We start from the raw sequence: 13027 nt of genomic DNA, 5'->3' as shown, positions 1-13027 counted from the left end.
AGAAAACTTCTCTTTCCATGGGGCTGTGAAGCTGGAAATCTGGGCAGCAGGGGCTGCTGGTGACCGTGTCTCCTGACTGCGGGGAGGCAGTTTTGGACAGCAGGCTGAAAGCCACAAACATAGATGTTTGTTTCCAAACTAAGTCCCATTTCTTCACCCGTGTCTCTGATGGCATTTTTTCCTGCAGTCTCCGGAAGGCACAAGCTGTCTCCTCTCTTGTGTTGCTCTCCCACAGTCAACAAACCTCTGCCCAGCTCTCACTCTCTTCCTCATTCCAGCCAAACCTTTTGAAAGAGTGTCTACACTTACTCTCTCCACTTCCTTAATTTTCACCTCAAGCTACTCCAAATGGGCCTCAGCCCCCATCCCTCTACAGAACTGGCTCAAAGATTTCTAAGGTTGTCCACTGCTGTCTCCACATGGCCACTGTTAGTCCTTGTTTACCTAATAATCTCTTAGTGTCATTCAGCTTAGCCCACCAATTCTTTCTGAAAACCTTTGGTTGTTTTTCATGATACCTGGCTATCGCATCTTCCTGGTTTTTCTCTTACGCCCCTGATGCTGCTCTGAATCCCCGTGTTTGCCTCTCCTTCATCTATACATGTTGGAGTTTCTGGAGGGCTCTATAGTAAGTCCCTTCTTTCCTCATATTATACTCTGCTCCCATCTTTTCTCCATAACCATGATGTTATCCACTTTGCTGGCTTTGATTGCAGACATACATACTAATGGCTCCTCACTTTATGTGTCTACCTCAGATTGCATCTCTGAGCTTCACAAGCACATAGCTGGGTGCTCACTTCAGATTTCAACTCAACTGTATCCGGATATATCAAACCCAGCATGTTTCAAATTGAGCTGTCCACCTCTCTTCACAAATCCGCTTATTTTCTAGGGTTCCCTCGTCACCAATGGCTCCCTGGTCCACACAGTTGCTCAAGCTGGATGCCCACAAGTCATCCTTGACACTTTCTTCTTCCTCATTCCCTCTATTCGGTCTGTTGCCAGGGCTTGACTATTTTACCTCCTGAATACTTCTCACATCTATCTCCACCTCCATCACCGCCACCTAAGTCTCAGTCAGCATCTTCTCTCCTCTGGACTTTGACATCGGTTTCCTAACTGGTCTCCCCACACCCATGCTTGCTCCATCCGATCCACTCTTCACACAGCCTCTGTGTGAGTTTGTGATTTTTCTGCTATGTACTTCTTCAGGGGACCCTTCCCTGACTAGCCCCTGCCCTCCTTCCGGGGTTCATTGTCCTATTGCACCTGAAGTGTTTCCTTCATTGCACACCCTGCATGTGAGATCTAGTCTGTGTTTCTCCTTGCTATGGGACTGTAAGCCCCAGGAGGGCAGGCACCAGGGCTGTCCTGCTCATGGCTCGGCCGCCACTGCCCCTCCTCCCTGTGCCTGGTGCTGTTAGGGTAAAGATGGAGCATCTACTGCCCCTCACATCCCAACTCCAGGGTAGATGTGCAGCTGTGCACCATTTGGGGACTGTTTTTTAGTGCCAAAGCCCAACAGCAGCAAATCTTTCAGTGATTCTTTTTCTTAAAAATTTATTTAGAGAGACAGCAGGAGGGAGAAGGGGAGGGGCAGAGAGAGAGGGAAGGAGAGAATCCTAAACACGCTCCATGTGTCAGTGTAGAGCCCCACCTGGGGTGGAGGTGGGGTGCTTGGGCTCCATTTCACCAACCCTGAGATCATGACCTGAGCGGAAATCGAGAGTCCCATGCTCAACCGACTGAGCCACCCAGGCACTCATCTTTCAGTGGTTCTTAAAGCTAGAGCCCTGCTCTCTGGAGGACAGGGTGACAAAATTGGCCCAAATGGTCCCCTTGACCTCTTCCCCTGGAGCACCAGGGCCAGATGGGAGCCCCCTGGATGTTTGGAAGCTTGCTTTACAAGCCTTACCTAAAGCAAAGTCTCCTTAGGTTGATGTGCTGTATTCCTGCCCTGTTCTCTTAAAGTTTTGATGTTTTTAAGACAGGTCCTCCCCCACCGGGCCATTGTTCTTGTTTTCATTCTATAGTGTGCTTCATTCACACCGGGGACATTGTTGAGAACCTACTCAGCCTCAAACAGGGCCCTGAGTGGAGGGGGCTAGGAAGACTTACTTGCTCTCAGAGGAACCAGAACAGCCAGATGGAATGTAATTTTCTTAAAAATCGCCTAGGCTTTAGGCTAGCAAATTGGTTGAGGCTGGCCCTCACCGAGTAAGCTTTGCGGGGGAGCAGAGTGGATGGAAAGGTTCTCCCAAGGGCCCAAAAATTGCTGGAGCCACGGGTGGGAAGGAATAAAAATGGCTGCCCACTCAAACAGCAACAAACTGGAATGTTCCTCGAAGAGGCGGTTTCTTTTGCGCACACGTGTCAGGGGCAGTGTTTGGGTGTGAACATCTTCTGCCTTTGCTATGCTGGGCTGGGTGGACCAGCAACCACCCGCAGAGAAAAAGACAGTGCATCTCGGCCGTGTCTGTCTTCAGAACCGACTTTTCCTGCTCTTTGTGCAACAAGACACACCTCTCCAAGGAAGGAGGCAGACAGGATTTCCATGATTACTACCACCCTATTAACAACAACAACAACAACAACAACAACACAACCGTGTAATTACTCTCTGCAGGAAAGGCTCACAAACAGGATGCGCCCAGCTGAACCCGGGATAAGCCATCCCAGGAAAGAGCAGGAAAAGGAACCTCCCCACCGTGCGCCCGCCTCTGGCCAGGGCCTGTCCCAGACAGGCAGGCAGGCTAGCCGGCCCAGCTCCTCTGGAAGTAAGGAGGTGCCGGCGACTCCTGGGGCGCAGGTTCCCGGCTCCTGTGCTTCCTCCCGCCTTCCAGCACTCCCTGGACTTGACTCCCAGGCCTCAGGTGTTGGCGCGCGCTAGGCCTCGAGCCCTTCCCTTTTTCGCCTGAACCTGGGGGAGCATCTAGCCCACAGAGCACGGCCAGACGCCGCGCGGCACGGAGCGCGCGCAGAGCGGGACCAGCGAGCCCCAGCGGGAGCTCCCCAGCCGCGTGCGCCCCGCCACCCACCCTCCGCCGGGCCGGGCGGCCGTGCGCCACGCCCCTGAGGTTCGAAAGGCGCGGGAGCCGGCGCAGGGCTTCGGTGAACTCGGAGCCTGGCGGCGCGAGCCTCCTGCCGGGGATGCGGCGGCAGCTGCTTCCTGGTTTGAAGCTCGCCGAGGGGGGGAGAGCTTGAGCCCGCGGAGGCGGGGGCAGGAGGAGAAGCAGGAGGAGGCGGGGGCAGGAGACGCTTGGGGCTGGAGCTAACCGGACGGGTCGCTCCGGCTCTCCAGGGAGAGGAGCTTCCCGGCCCCGGAGAAGGGGCGAGTCCTGTGCGAGCCCCCGGGAAGCGCCTCGCGCTCGAGAGGGACGGTCGGGCTCCCCCGGCTCGCGGAGAGCTCGGCTCCGGGCTCCCCTCCTTTCCACCTCGCGAGGGAGGGGGCGAGGGAAGGAGGGGAGGGGAAGGTCCCGCGGAGGAAGCAGAATGGCCAGTCGAGGGGGGCTTGGCCGCTGCTTTCCCCAGGGGCTCCCTCCACTCCTGCGGCTGCCGGGAGGGCTGGCCTGAGCAGGGGCTCCAGGCTCTCCCGCTGGGAGCCAGCGCGGCGCCCCCGGGCCGGGGCAGCGGCGCCGGAATGACGTCCGGCAACATGAAGTTCAATGGTTACTTGAGGGTCCGCATCGGCGAGGCCGTGGGGCTGCAGCCCACCCGCTGGTCCCTGCGCCACTCGCTTTTCAAGAAGGGCTACCAGCTGCTGGACCCCTACCTGACTGTGAGCGTCGACCAGGTGCGCGTGGGCCAGACCAGCACCAAACAGAAGACCAACAAACCCACGTACAATGAGGAGTTCTGCGCCAACGTCACGGACGGTGGCCACCTGGAACTGGCCGTCTTTCACGAGACGCCCCTGGGCTATGACCACTTCGTGGCCAACTGCACCCTGCAGTTCCAAGAGCTGCTGCGCACGGCCGGCGCCTCGGACACCTTCGAGGGCTGGGTGAGTGACTGGGATCCCTCCCGGTTGTGTCCACTTGACTCTCTTTCCCCCTTCCAGTTTTCAAAACTCGCCTGGGTCCCGCTTTCCCATCCTGTTGCAAAGCTCGGCGGCGGACGGAATTCCCTTCAGATTTGGTCCTCGCCCAGGTGGCCGCGGCACTGGTGACGCGACCGCGGTGGGTGTGTGAGGGCTCATGTGTGTCTCCAGGAGGCCAGGCTGGACACTATCCCCTTTTGGGATGGCAGCTTGGGCTAACGGGAAGTTAGGGCGGAGGCAGCCACCCCCCTTGTGCCCTCCCCCCCCCGCCCAGACTTTGGGTAGGGCCCCCCAACTCTCCGCACGCGGAAAGTACTAAAAGGCGAGAAGATGTGATATGAAAGTGACTTGATTTGGGTAAAGTACGTAAAGCGCTTCTTAAGAGAAAGCCATACATTCTCTCAAGTATTATTCATGATGTTTATGGATACGTGTTGGTTCAGCTGCTCAGACGTGCACACGTGTTTCGGCATGCAGATCCATTACATCCCATGGGTACATAACCTACACTGGCAGGGATCGGAGTTCCTGGGTCTGCACGTTGGCAAAGTTTTATTGTTAAGCAGTTTTCCTAGGAGATGAGGTTTACCTGTGTTTGCAAGTAACTCCGGTAGCTTGAGCAGTGCGGGTCTTGTAGTGCGGGTTTCTGCTCCTATTCGTCGGGAGCTTTGAGAACTCCTTAGTAGTTTGTGGACCACCCCCAGTTCTCCCCGCCTCACCTGCTGGTGTTTCTGTGAATTGGCCAGTAATTACCCACAACTTCCTACTTGCCACTTCTTTTCACATAGTTCCCCTGAGGCAGAATTTCTGCTGCAAATGATAAATTTCTGTTAGCACTTTACTCAGTGCTAAAATACTTTTGCATCTTATTCCTCATGCTGTCTTTGTGATACAGGTGTTCTCACTTTTACATGATGAATTGATAATTCTAATGAAGTGGTCTGGTTTGGCAAAATGGAGTAAGCTGTTGAAGATTCTCAGAAGTTTAATGGCTTAAGTTCTTCTGGAGGATGTCAGTTTTGAGCCCAGAATGTGAATCAGTATTGAAAACCTGTTCGAAATTAACACGTGGTAAAATCAGATGGATAATAATGAAGACTCATTTTGATATTTACTTTATACTTTGAGGAACTTGTAATTTTACCATATATTCTGTAAAATTACAGATGGTTTATAGAACTCTTTTTAATAGTTTTAATAGAAGAAACCATGACAACTGTTTAACCATATCATTAAATTATATGGGGTTAATTTCAGCTGAACTTCATGAAATTTAGAAGTGGATTGGGGAGGAATGGCTAAAATAAAGTTAGAGACTTACATTTTATCCAGTGAATTTCTAGATAGAAATAGGTGAGCCTAGGAATCCAAATGAAATTAGTGAACTAGTGTTTGATTAGGAGTTAGGCTGGGGGGCGCCTGGGTGGCTCAGTTGGTTAAGCCTCCGACTTCGGCTCAGGTCAGATCTCACGTTCGTGGGTTCGAGCCCCGCGTCAGGCTCTGTGCTGACAGCTCAGAGCCTGGAGCCTGCTTCTGGTTCTGTATCTCCTTCTCTCTCTGCCCCTCCCTCTCTCATGCTCTGTCTCTGTATCAAAAATAAATAAAACATTAAAAAAATTAAAAAAAAAAAGAGTTAGGCTGGGAAAGCCCTAGAGAACTAAGTTCTGAAGAACAGTGGCACAGACTGGCCAATGGCTATCAGAAGCATGACTTCCTCTAGAGAACCAGAATGGTCCTTCTTATCCCTGGTCTGCACATTGACGCACGTGGGGAGCTGTTGAAATGCCCCACTTTTAACTACTCTAAGAATCTCTGGCTGTGGGATCCCAGGGTTAGTACTTTCAGGCTCCCGGGTGGTTCCAATGTGCCGTCAAGGTTGAGAACCTGTGGCTGACATGAAGCCCAAGAGATTAGGACTGGAAGAAGCATATGGTAGGACCATCCAGGTTACCTGACCTGGTAGGGGTGTATAGAGCTGCTTATGGCCCCACTGGATGAACAAAGATTTAAACGTAAATTATGTATCTCTGTCTATAATTGTCTGAATTATACTGCAATGTTTGACACACTGGTGGTGTTTTTGAAAACATGAATGTTTGGTAGGATTGGTCAGCATTCAAAAGACCTTGAAACCAGTGGTTTGTCATGCGTTTATATTCAATGGGGGTGAGGGGCAGAGGATTTTTGTAAAAAGTTCTGGGTATTTTGAAACTAAGGATAGGCTAGATAGAATGGGGAGAGTGTTTGCTTAACTTTTAAGAAGAAGCTTGTTAGGAAAATATTGGGAATGTATGGAATGCCTTTTTTTTTTTTTTTACATTTATTTTTGAGAGAGGGAGACAGAGAGTGAGTGAACAGGAGAGGGGCAGAGAGAGAAAGAGACACAGAATCTGAAGCAGGCTCCAGGCTCTGAGCTAGCGGTCAGCACAGAGCCAGACGCAGGGCTCGAACCCACAAACCGTGAGATCATGACCTGAGCCGAATTCAGATGCTCAACCCACTGAGCCACTCAGGTGCCCCAAGGAATGCTTGTTTTTTGAATGATCCTTTATAGATCTAAAAGTGGTTTTTAGGTTTAGCATTACAGAAATACTTATTTATCTTTAGTATATTAAACTTAAATGTGTCATTTATTCAGACACTTACAAGTAGATTATTTGGTTTTACTCTACAATAAATTCATGTGGTGCAATTAGATTACAAATGGCTGAACTTTAAAAAATAAAACCTAGTGACTTAGTTTTTGCTAATTCATGAGTAGAGAGACAAAAACAGAAATATGTTTATCATTAGAATAAAACAAAAAAGTTATGCATTCTGGCTTCATGTACTTTCTAGGTATCAAGAAAATCAAGATTTATTTTTGTACTAATTTTGTCAGTATTACCTCCTAAGCTTGATGAAAGAAAGAATTAGATTTATTTTAATGTGGGGTACTCCTAGTACCAAGCATAGTGCCTGATCTGAGATGGATTAGGCAATCATGTATTTCTTACCTGACTGACTATACATACTTCATTTAATCTACATAAAAACCCAAGGAGTTTGGTGGGAAACAGTTAAAGAAGTTCTTAAACAGAAATTCACAGGGTTAAACAGTTACATTAGAAAAGATCTCAAAGACCTAATTTTCCACCTGAAGCTAAAAACAAGAGCAAGTTGAACCAAAAGTAAGCCGAATGAAGGAAATGGTAAAGATAGAAGTCAGTGAGGTAGAAAAGAGAAACACTAGAGAAAAATCAGTGAAACAAAGAGCTGGTTCTTTGGGGGGAAAACAGTAAAATTAATAAGCCTCAAGCCAAAAGGATCAAGAAAAAAGAAAAAATTACCAACATTAGGAAAGAGAGAACATTACTATAGATCTTATATATGTTTACAAAATAATAATATGAATAATTTTATGTTAATAATTCCAAAATTTAGATGAAAGAAGTTTCTTGAAAAATACAAACTACCTATGCTCATTTAAATAACTTGAGTATCTTTATGTTTATTAAAGTAATTGAATTTGTTGTTAAAACATTCCACAATGCAGACTCAAGGTCTTAAGATGGATTTACTAGTAAATTCTGTCATATATTTAAGAAAGAAATAGTGCCAACTCTATACAGGCTATTTCAGAAAATAGAGAAGGAGGGGCACAGTGAGTTAAGTGGCTGACTCTTGATTTTGGCTCTGGTTGTGATCTCACTGTTTGTGGGATCGAGTCCGTGTAGGGCTCTGTGCTGATAGCGTGGACCCTGCTTGGGCTTCTCTCTACCTTTCTCTCTGCCTTTCTCCTATGCACACTTGCTCTCTTTTTCTCTCAAAATAAATAACGATTTAAAAAAAAGAGTAAACACATCCCAACTCATTCCATGACCCTTATACCAAAACCTGATGAAAACATTATAAGAAAATAAAAGTACAGACCAATGCCCCTCGTGAACATAGATATAAGAGTTCTTAAATTTTTGCAACTCAAATCTAATAATATAGCAAATGGGTAGTACATCATGACCAAATGGGGTTTATAATCAAGATTGCAAGATGGACTAAACATTTAAAAGTCAGTGCAATTCTTCATAGTAACAGAATAAAAGAGATTGGTATGATCATTTTAATAAATATAGAAAAAGTATTTGACAAGATTAAATATCCATTTATGAATAAAGAACTCTCAACAAATTAGTAATAGAATGGAACTTATTCAGTCTGATGAAGGACATCTGTGAAAAACTTATAGACAACATCTTAATGGTGAAAGCATGAATGATATTCCCCTAAGATCAGAAATGGTGTCTAGTCTTATCATTTCTGTTCAACAGTATGTTGGAGGTCCCATTCAGCGCATTAGGCAATTTAAAAAAATAAAATACATACATATCACAAAGGAAGAAGTAAAACTGTCTTTATTTGCAGAGAGCATTACTGGGTAAATGTAAGCTCCACTCACGGAAATCACACCGTGGTGAATGATTCTTTCAAATAGTTCTTTAAAACCTCTTTTAAGAGGTATTTTTAAATTGTTAGGCATTAAGTGTCACAGATTGGCCATGTGTTTTACTTCTGTTTGTTTGTAGAAAATTCTAAGACATATATAAAAGGGCTGCTAGATCTAACAACTGAGTGTGGCTGGGGGCAGGATCTAAACCAATATACAAAAGTCAGCTGTACATCTATATTCAATTAGTGGACAACTGAAAACTGAAATAGAAAAACTACCATTTTTAATAGCATCATAAATAGAATTGGGTAAATTGATAAAGGATATGCAAAACTTGTTCACTGAAAATGATAAAATATTGCTGAAATAAAGATCTAAAGTAATGGAGAGGGATACTTTGTTCATAAGTGGGGAGATTTAATATTGTGAAGACACCAATTCTTCCCAAATTGTTCAATAGATTTCTTGCAACCCTAGTCAAAATCTCAGCAAGCTTTGTTGTAGAAGTTGACAGGCCAATTTTAAAATTTATATGGATGTGCAAAATCCTAGACTCACCTAAGAATAATTTTGAAAAAGAACAAGTTGAAGGACTTACTGATTTTAAGACTTACTGTAAATGCTACCATAATCAAGATAATGTGATGTTGGAGTGAAAAGAGTTCAACAGATCTGTGGAATGGAAGAGAGTCTAGAAATAGATCCATACATATATAATCTGTTGATTTTTTTTTTGACAGAGATGTCAAGGCAACTTAATGGGGAAATAATCTTTCCAGAAATGGTACTTGAACAGTTGAATAGAAAAATGCAGAAGTATGAGAATTGAGCATTGATCCTTACCTCACACCACACATAAAAATGAACCCACGATGGATTATAGATTTCAGCATAGGAGTTTAACTGTAAAACTTTTATAAGAACACAGAAGAAAATCATAGTGACATTGGGTTCAGCAAATATTTTTTAGATAGGACCCAAAAAGCACCAACTATTAAAAAAATAAAATCAGACTTTATAAAAATGAAGAATTATTGCTTTTCAAAAGACTTAAGAAAGTGAAAAAACAAGCCATAGATAGGAACTATTTTCAACATTAAGTCAGAAGAAGGACTTGTAACGTAAACATATAAAGGAACACTTATAACTCAATGAGAAAAGTACCCAATCTAAAAATGGGACAAAGATTTGTATAGACACCTTCATGGAAAATAGTACATTAGAAGATACTCAAAAGCATCATTAGTCAAAATTAAAACCAAAACCCATTGGAAAGGCTGAATTAAAAAGACTGACCATACCAAGTGTTAGTGAGGAAGTGGTGCAGCTAAAACTCGCATACACCATTGTGAGAAATATAAAATGGTTTCGTCACATTGGAAAACAGTTTGGCAGTTTCTTAAAGTGTTGAACATATACCTACCATGTGACCTAGCTAATCTAAAGTATTTACCATGAGAAATGAAACCATTTATACAAAGACTTATACATGAATGTTTATAGCTGCTTAATTTTGTAATAAAACTGGAAACTACTCAAATGTCAACAGTTGAATTAAAAAAATTCTTTTATAGAAGTGTAGTTGACATATAGTGTTATATAAGTTTCCTGTGTCCAACATAGTGATTTGACAATTCTATACATAATGCAATGCTCACCATGGTAAGTGTAGTCACCATCTATCACCATGCGATGTTATTACAGTGTTATCATATTCCCTATGCTGTACTTTTCATCCCCATGGCTTATATATTTTATAACTGGAAATTTGTACCCCTAACTCCTTTTCACCTATTTTGCCCATCCCTGCTGCCCCTTCCCTTCTGGCAATCACCAGTTTGTTCTCTATATTTATTAATGTTTCATTATTTTGTTTTTAGATTGCATATATAAGTGAAATCATATGGCATTTGTCTTTCTTTGACTTATTTCACTTAGCACAATATCTTCTAAGTCTGTCCATGTTGTTGCGAATGGCAAGATTTCATTCTTTATGGCTGAGTAATATTCCGTGTGTGTGTGTGTGTGTGTATACACAATATCTTCTCTGTCAATGGACATTTAGATTGCTTCCATATCTTGGCCATTGTGTATATACTACAGTGAACATGTGATGCCTGTATCTTTTTGTGTTTTCATTTTTGGGGGTAAATATTCAGGAGTAAAATTACTGGCTTATATGATATTTCTATTTTTAATTCTTTAAGAAGCCACCATGCTGTTTTCAGAGTGGCTGCATCAACTTATATTCCTGTCCCTCATCCAGTGTTTGAGGTTTTCCTTTTCTCTACATCCTTGTCAACACTTGTTATTTCTTGTCTTTTTGATAATAGACATTCTGACTCATGTGAGAGATCTTATTGTGGTTTTGATTTGCATTTCCCTCATGATTAGTGATGTTGAGCATCTTTTCATGTGTCTGTTGAACAGGTGAGTGACTAATGAATTGTGTACCCATACAATGGAATACGACTAAGTAATAGAAAGTGATGAACTATTCATACATGCAACAATATGGATGAATCTCCACAAAGTTTATATTGAGTGAAAGATGCCCGATAAAAAGGAGTATATACTATATGGTTCCATTTATGCAGGATTCTGGAAAACGAAAACCAGTTTGTAGTGACAGGAAGCAGATCAGTGGTTGCTTGGGAATGGGGGATAGAGGTGAAGGAGGGATGGACTCCAAGAGCACAAGGGAACTTTTGAGGGAGAGATATGTAATATTTTCATTGTGGTGATGGTTTCACAGTTATATACACTTAAGTCCAAGCTTATCAAATAGCTCACTTTCAGGTATGTGCATATTACTGTATGACAGTTATACTTCAGTAGAGCTGTAGGGGAAAAACAATGAGGATTTTACTGGAGAAGGTGTTAAGTATGTGACCGAATTAGGTCTGAGCCAAGGCAGACTCTTGAAAACTACATTGCCTCTTCAGTGCAGAAAATATTTATCAGAGTAAGGGCAAAACAAATTCATTAAATATACTTTCTGGTTTTTGGGATGTAGTCTCATTTTCTTATTCACTGTCAGTTTCTTTTTTCTGATTCTTCTAGAACTGGCTGATTTTGCACAATTTCTTAGATTTCCGAAAACCGAAAGTTTGTCTACATTAAAACTTTATTTCCTTCTTTCATATATTTTTCTCTTCATTCGCTGACTGTCCAAATGGGTATGAACTTCTAATCCTTATTTCAGAACATGGGGAAATGGGGGAAGGCAGGAGGAGCTAGAGGGTGCGTCATGGAAAGACCTTGGCATCCCCTCAGGAAGGAAGGACCTGCTTGGCGGGATCTCAGGCTGTTTTCCTCGGTCACCCCTCCTGAAGACATTCTGTTCCCTGCAGCACTGGAAGGCTGCTTTTCTCTGAACTTTTCTCAGTGAGATACCTTTTTGGCAGTCCTGTCAGGTGAAGCGGCTAGGTTACCGCTGGACAATTGCTGCTTCCCTTTTCCCCTGATTTCTGGATCCAGGTGTATGAATTGATAGCATTTAAATCCTTCTAGATTCACTACCTAGCAGTTCATTCCCCTTTGCACTATGCAGTGCAACTCTTTATTCTAACAATTATTTCTTTCTGAGCCAGATGGCCAGGAGTGTCCAACACTAACAGTGTTGATGGGAAAAACATATTTTAGTTTCTCCAGGGAGGTTTGTCCCAGTGCACATGAATTGTATTGGATATATCGTGTCTTCGGTTTCATTGTAAGAATTTTGCTGCAGCGAAGCTCACTGCTTCTCATCCCGCAGGTTGTAGCTCAGAAGTCCCCGCTCCTGCACCCCACAGAGAGCATTTTCCTGACCACATTATTATCTTTTCATCCTTCATGGCACTCATCACTCTCTGAGATCGTTTTGTTAATTTACTTATTACACCTTCTTCCTTTAGTATATAAACACCGTGAGAGCAGAGACGACTCCTCTTTTATTCACTGTTCTAACCCCAAGGCCTGGAGCCGTGTTCCGTATAGTAGGCACTAGACATTTGCCAAAAGAATAAATTGCTTAAATGTGACTTTGGAGCAAGTCAAGTAAAAGTACTTTGTGAACATCTTTAAGCAGTTTATTCATCTTTTTAAAGTAAATAAAAATAATTGGGCAGTGATGAATTTTTACACTTATTATAGTGTCCCTTTTTAAAATCAATTAGTGATGCATCAGTATTTACTTGAAATGTTGGGTTGATTCTTTATGCCCGTTGAACATGGTAATAGATTGAAAACTCTGAAAAATTCCTTGCTTTTGCATCAGTTTAAAAAACTGTGATTTTTAAGTCTGTTAATAGGTTATTTCTTTCACTGGTAAGTTGTGAGCCTAACATATTAAATTTGGGGCCGAGGCAAGAAATAAGCATTCAACCTTGGAGAGTTAATGAGGTTGGTGGGCAGAGTATGAATCATTTCATCTTATGTAACTCTTTTGGTATCTAGCAGGTGTTCAGATTGCTGATTCGTTATGATAGTAAAAGTGCGGTGTATTTTTATGAGATGGGCAGCATTTACTCAGAGAGGTGCCTTCGGTTTTCTGCAGTCTCTTTTCGGTATTGTGAAAC

At 43.6% G+C, this 13027-nt stretch overlaps 1 protein-coding gene across 1 annotated transcript in view; it reads left to right on the top strand.

Moving 5' to 3' along the window:
* Positions 1–3240: 3240 nt before the first annotated feature.
* PRKCH (protein kinase C eta) overlaps positions 3241–13027 on the top strand; it is a 221627-nt gene continuing 211840 nt past the window's right edge. Inside the window, exon 1 of the mRNA XM_029951213.1 lies at positions 3241–4006. Coding sequence (XP_029807073.1) covers positions 3644–4006 — 363 coding nt within the window. The 5' untranslated portion in view covers positions 3241–3643. The remainder of the gene's footprint in view (positions 4007–13027) is intronic.

The sequence above is a fragment of the Suricata suricatta genome, chromosome 9, assembly GCF_006229205.1.
Source record: "Suricata suricatta isolate VVHF042 chromosome 9, meerkat_22Aug2017_6uvM2_HiC, whole genome shotgun sequence".
In the NCBI taxonomy this organism is placed as follows: domain Eukaryota; kingdom Metazoa; phylum Chordata; class Mammalia; order Carnivora; family Herpestidae; genus Suricata; species Suricata suricatta.
Note: the sequence above shows the minus strand (reverse complement) of the source record. Positions and strands in the feature narration are given on the sequence as shown.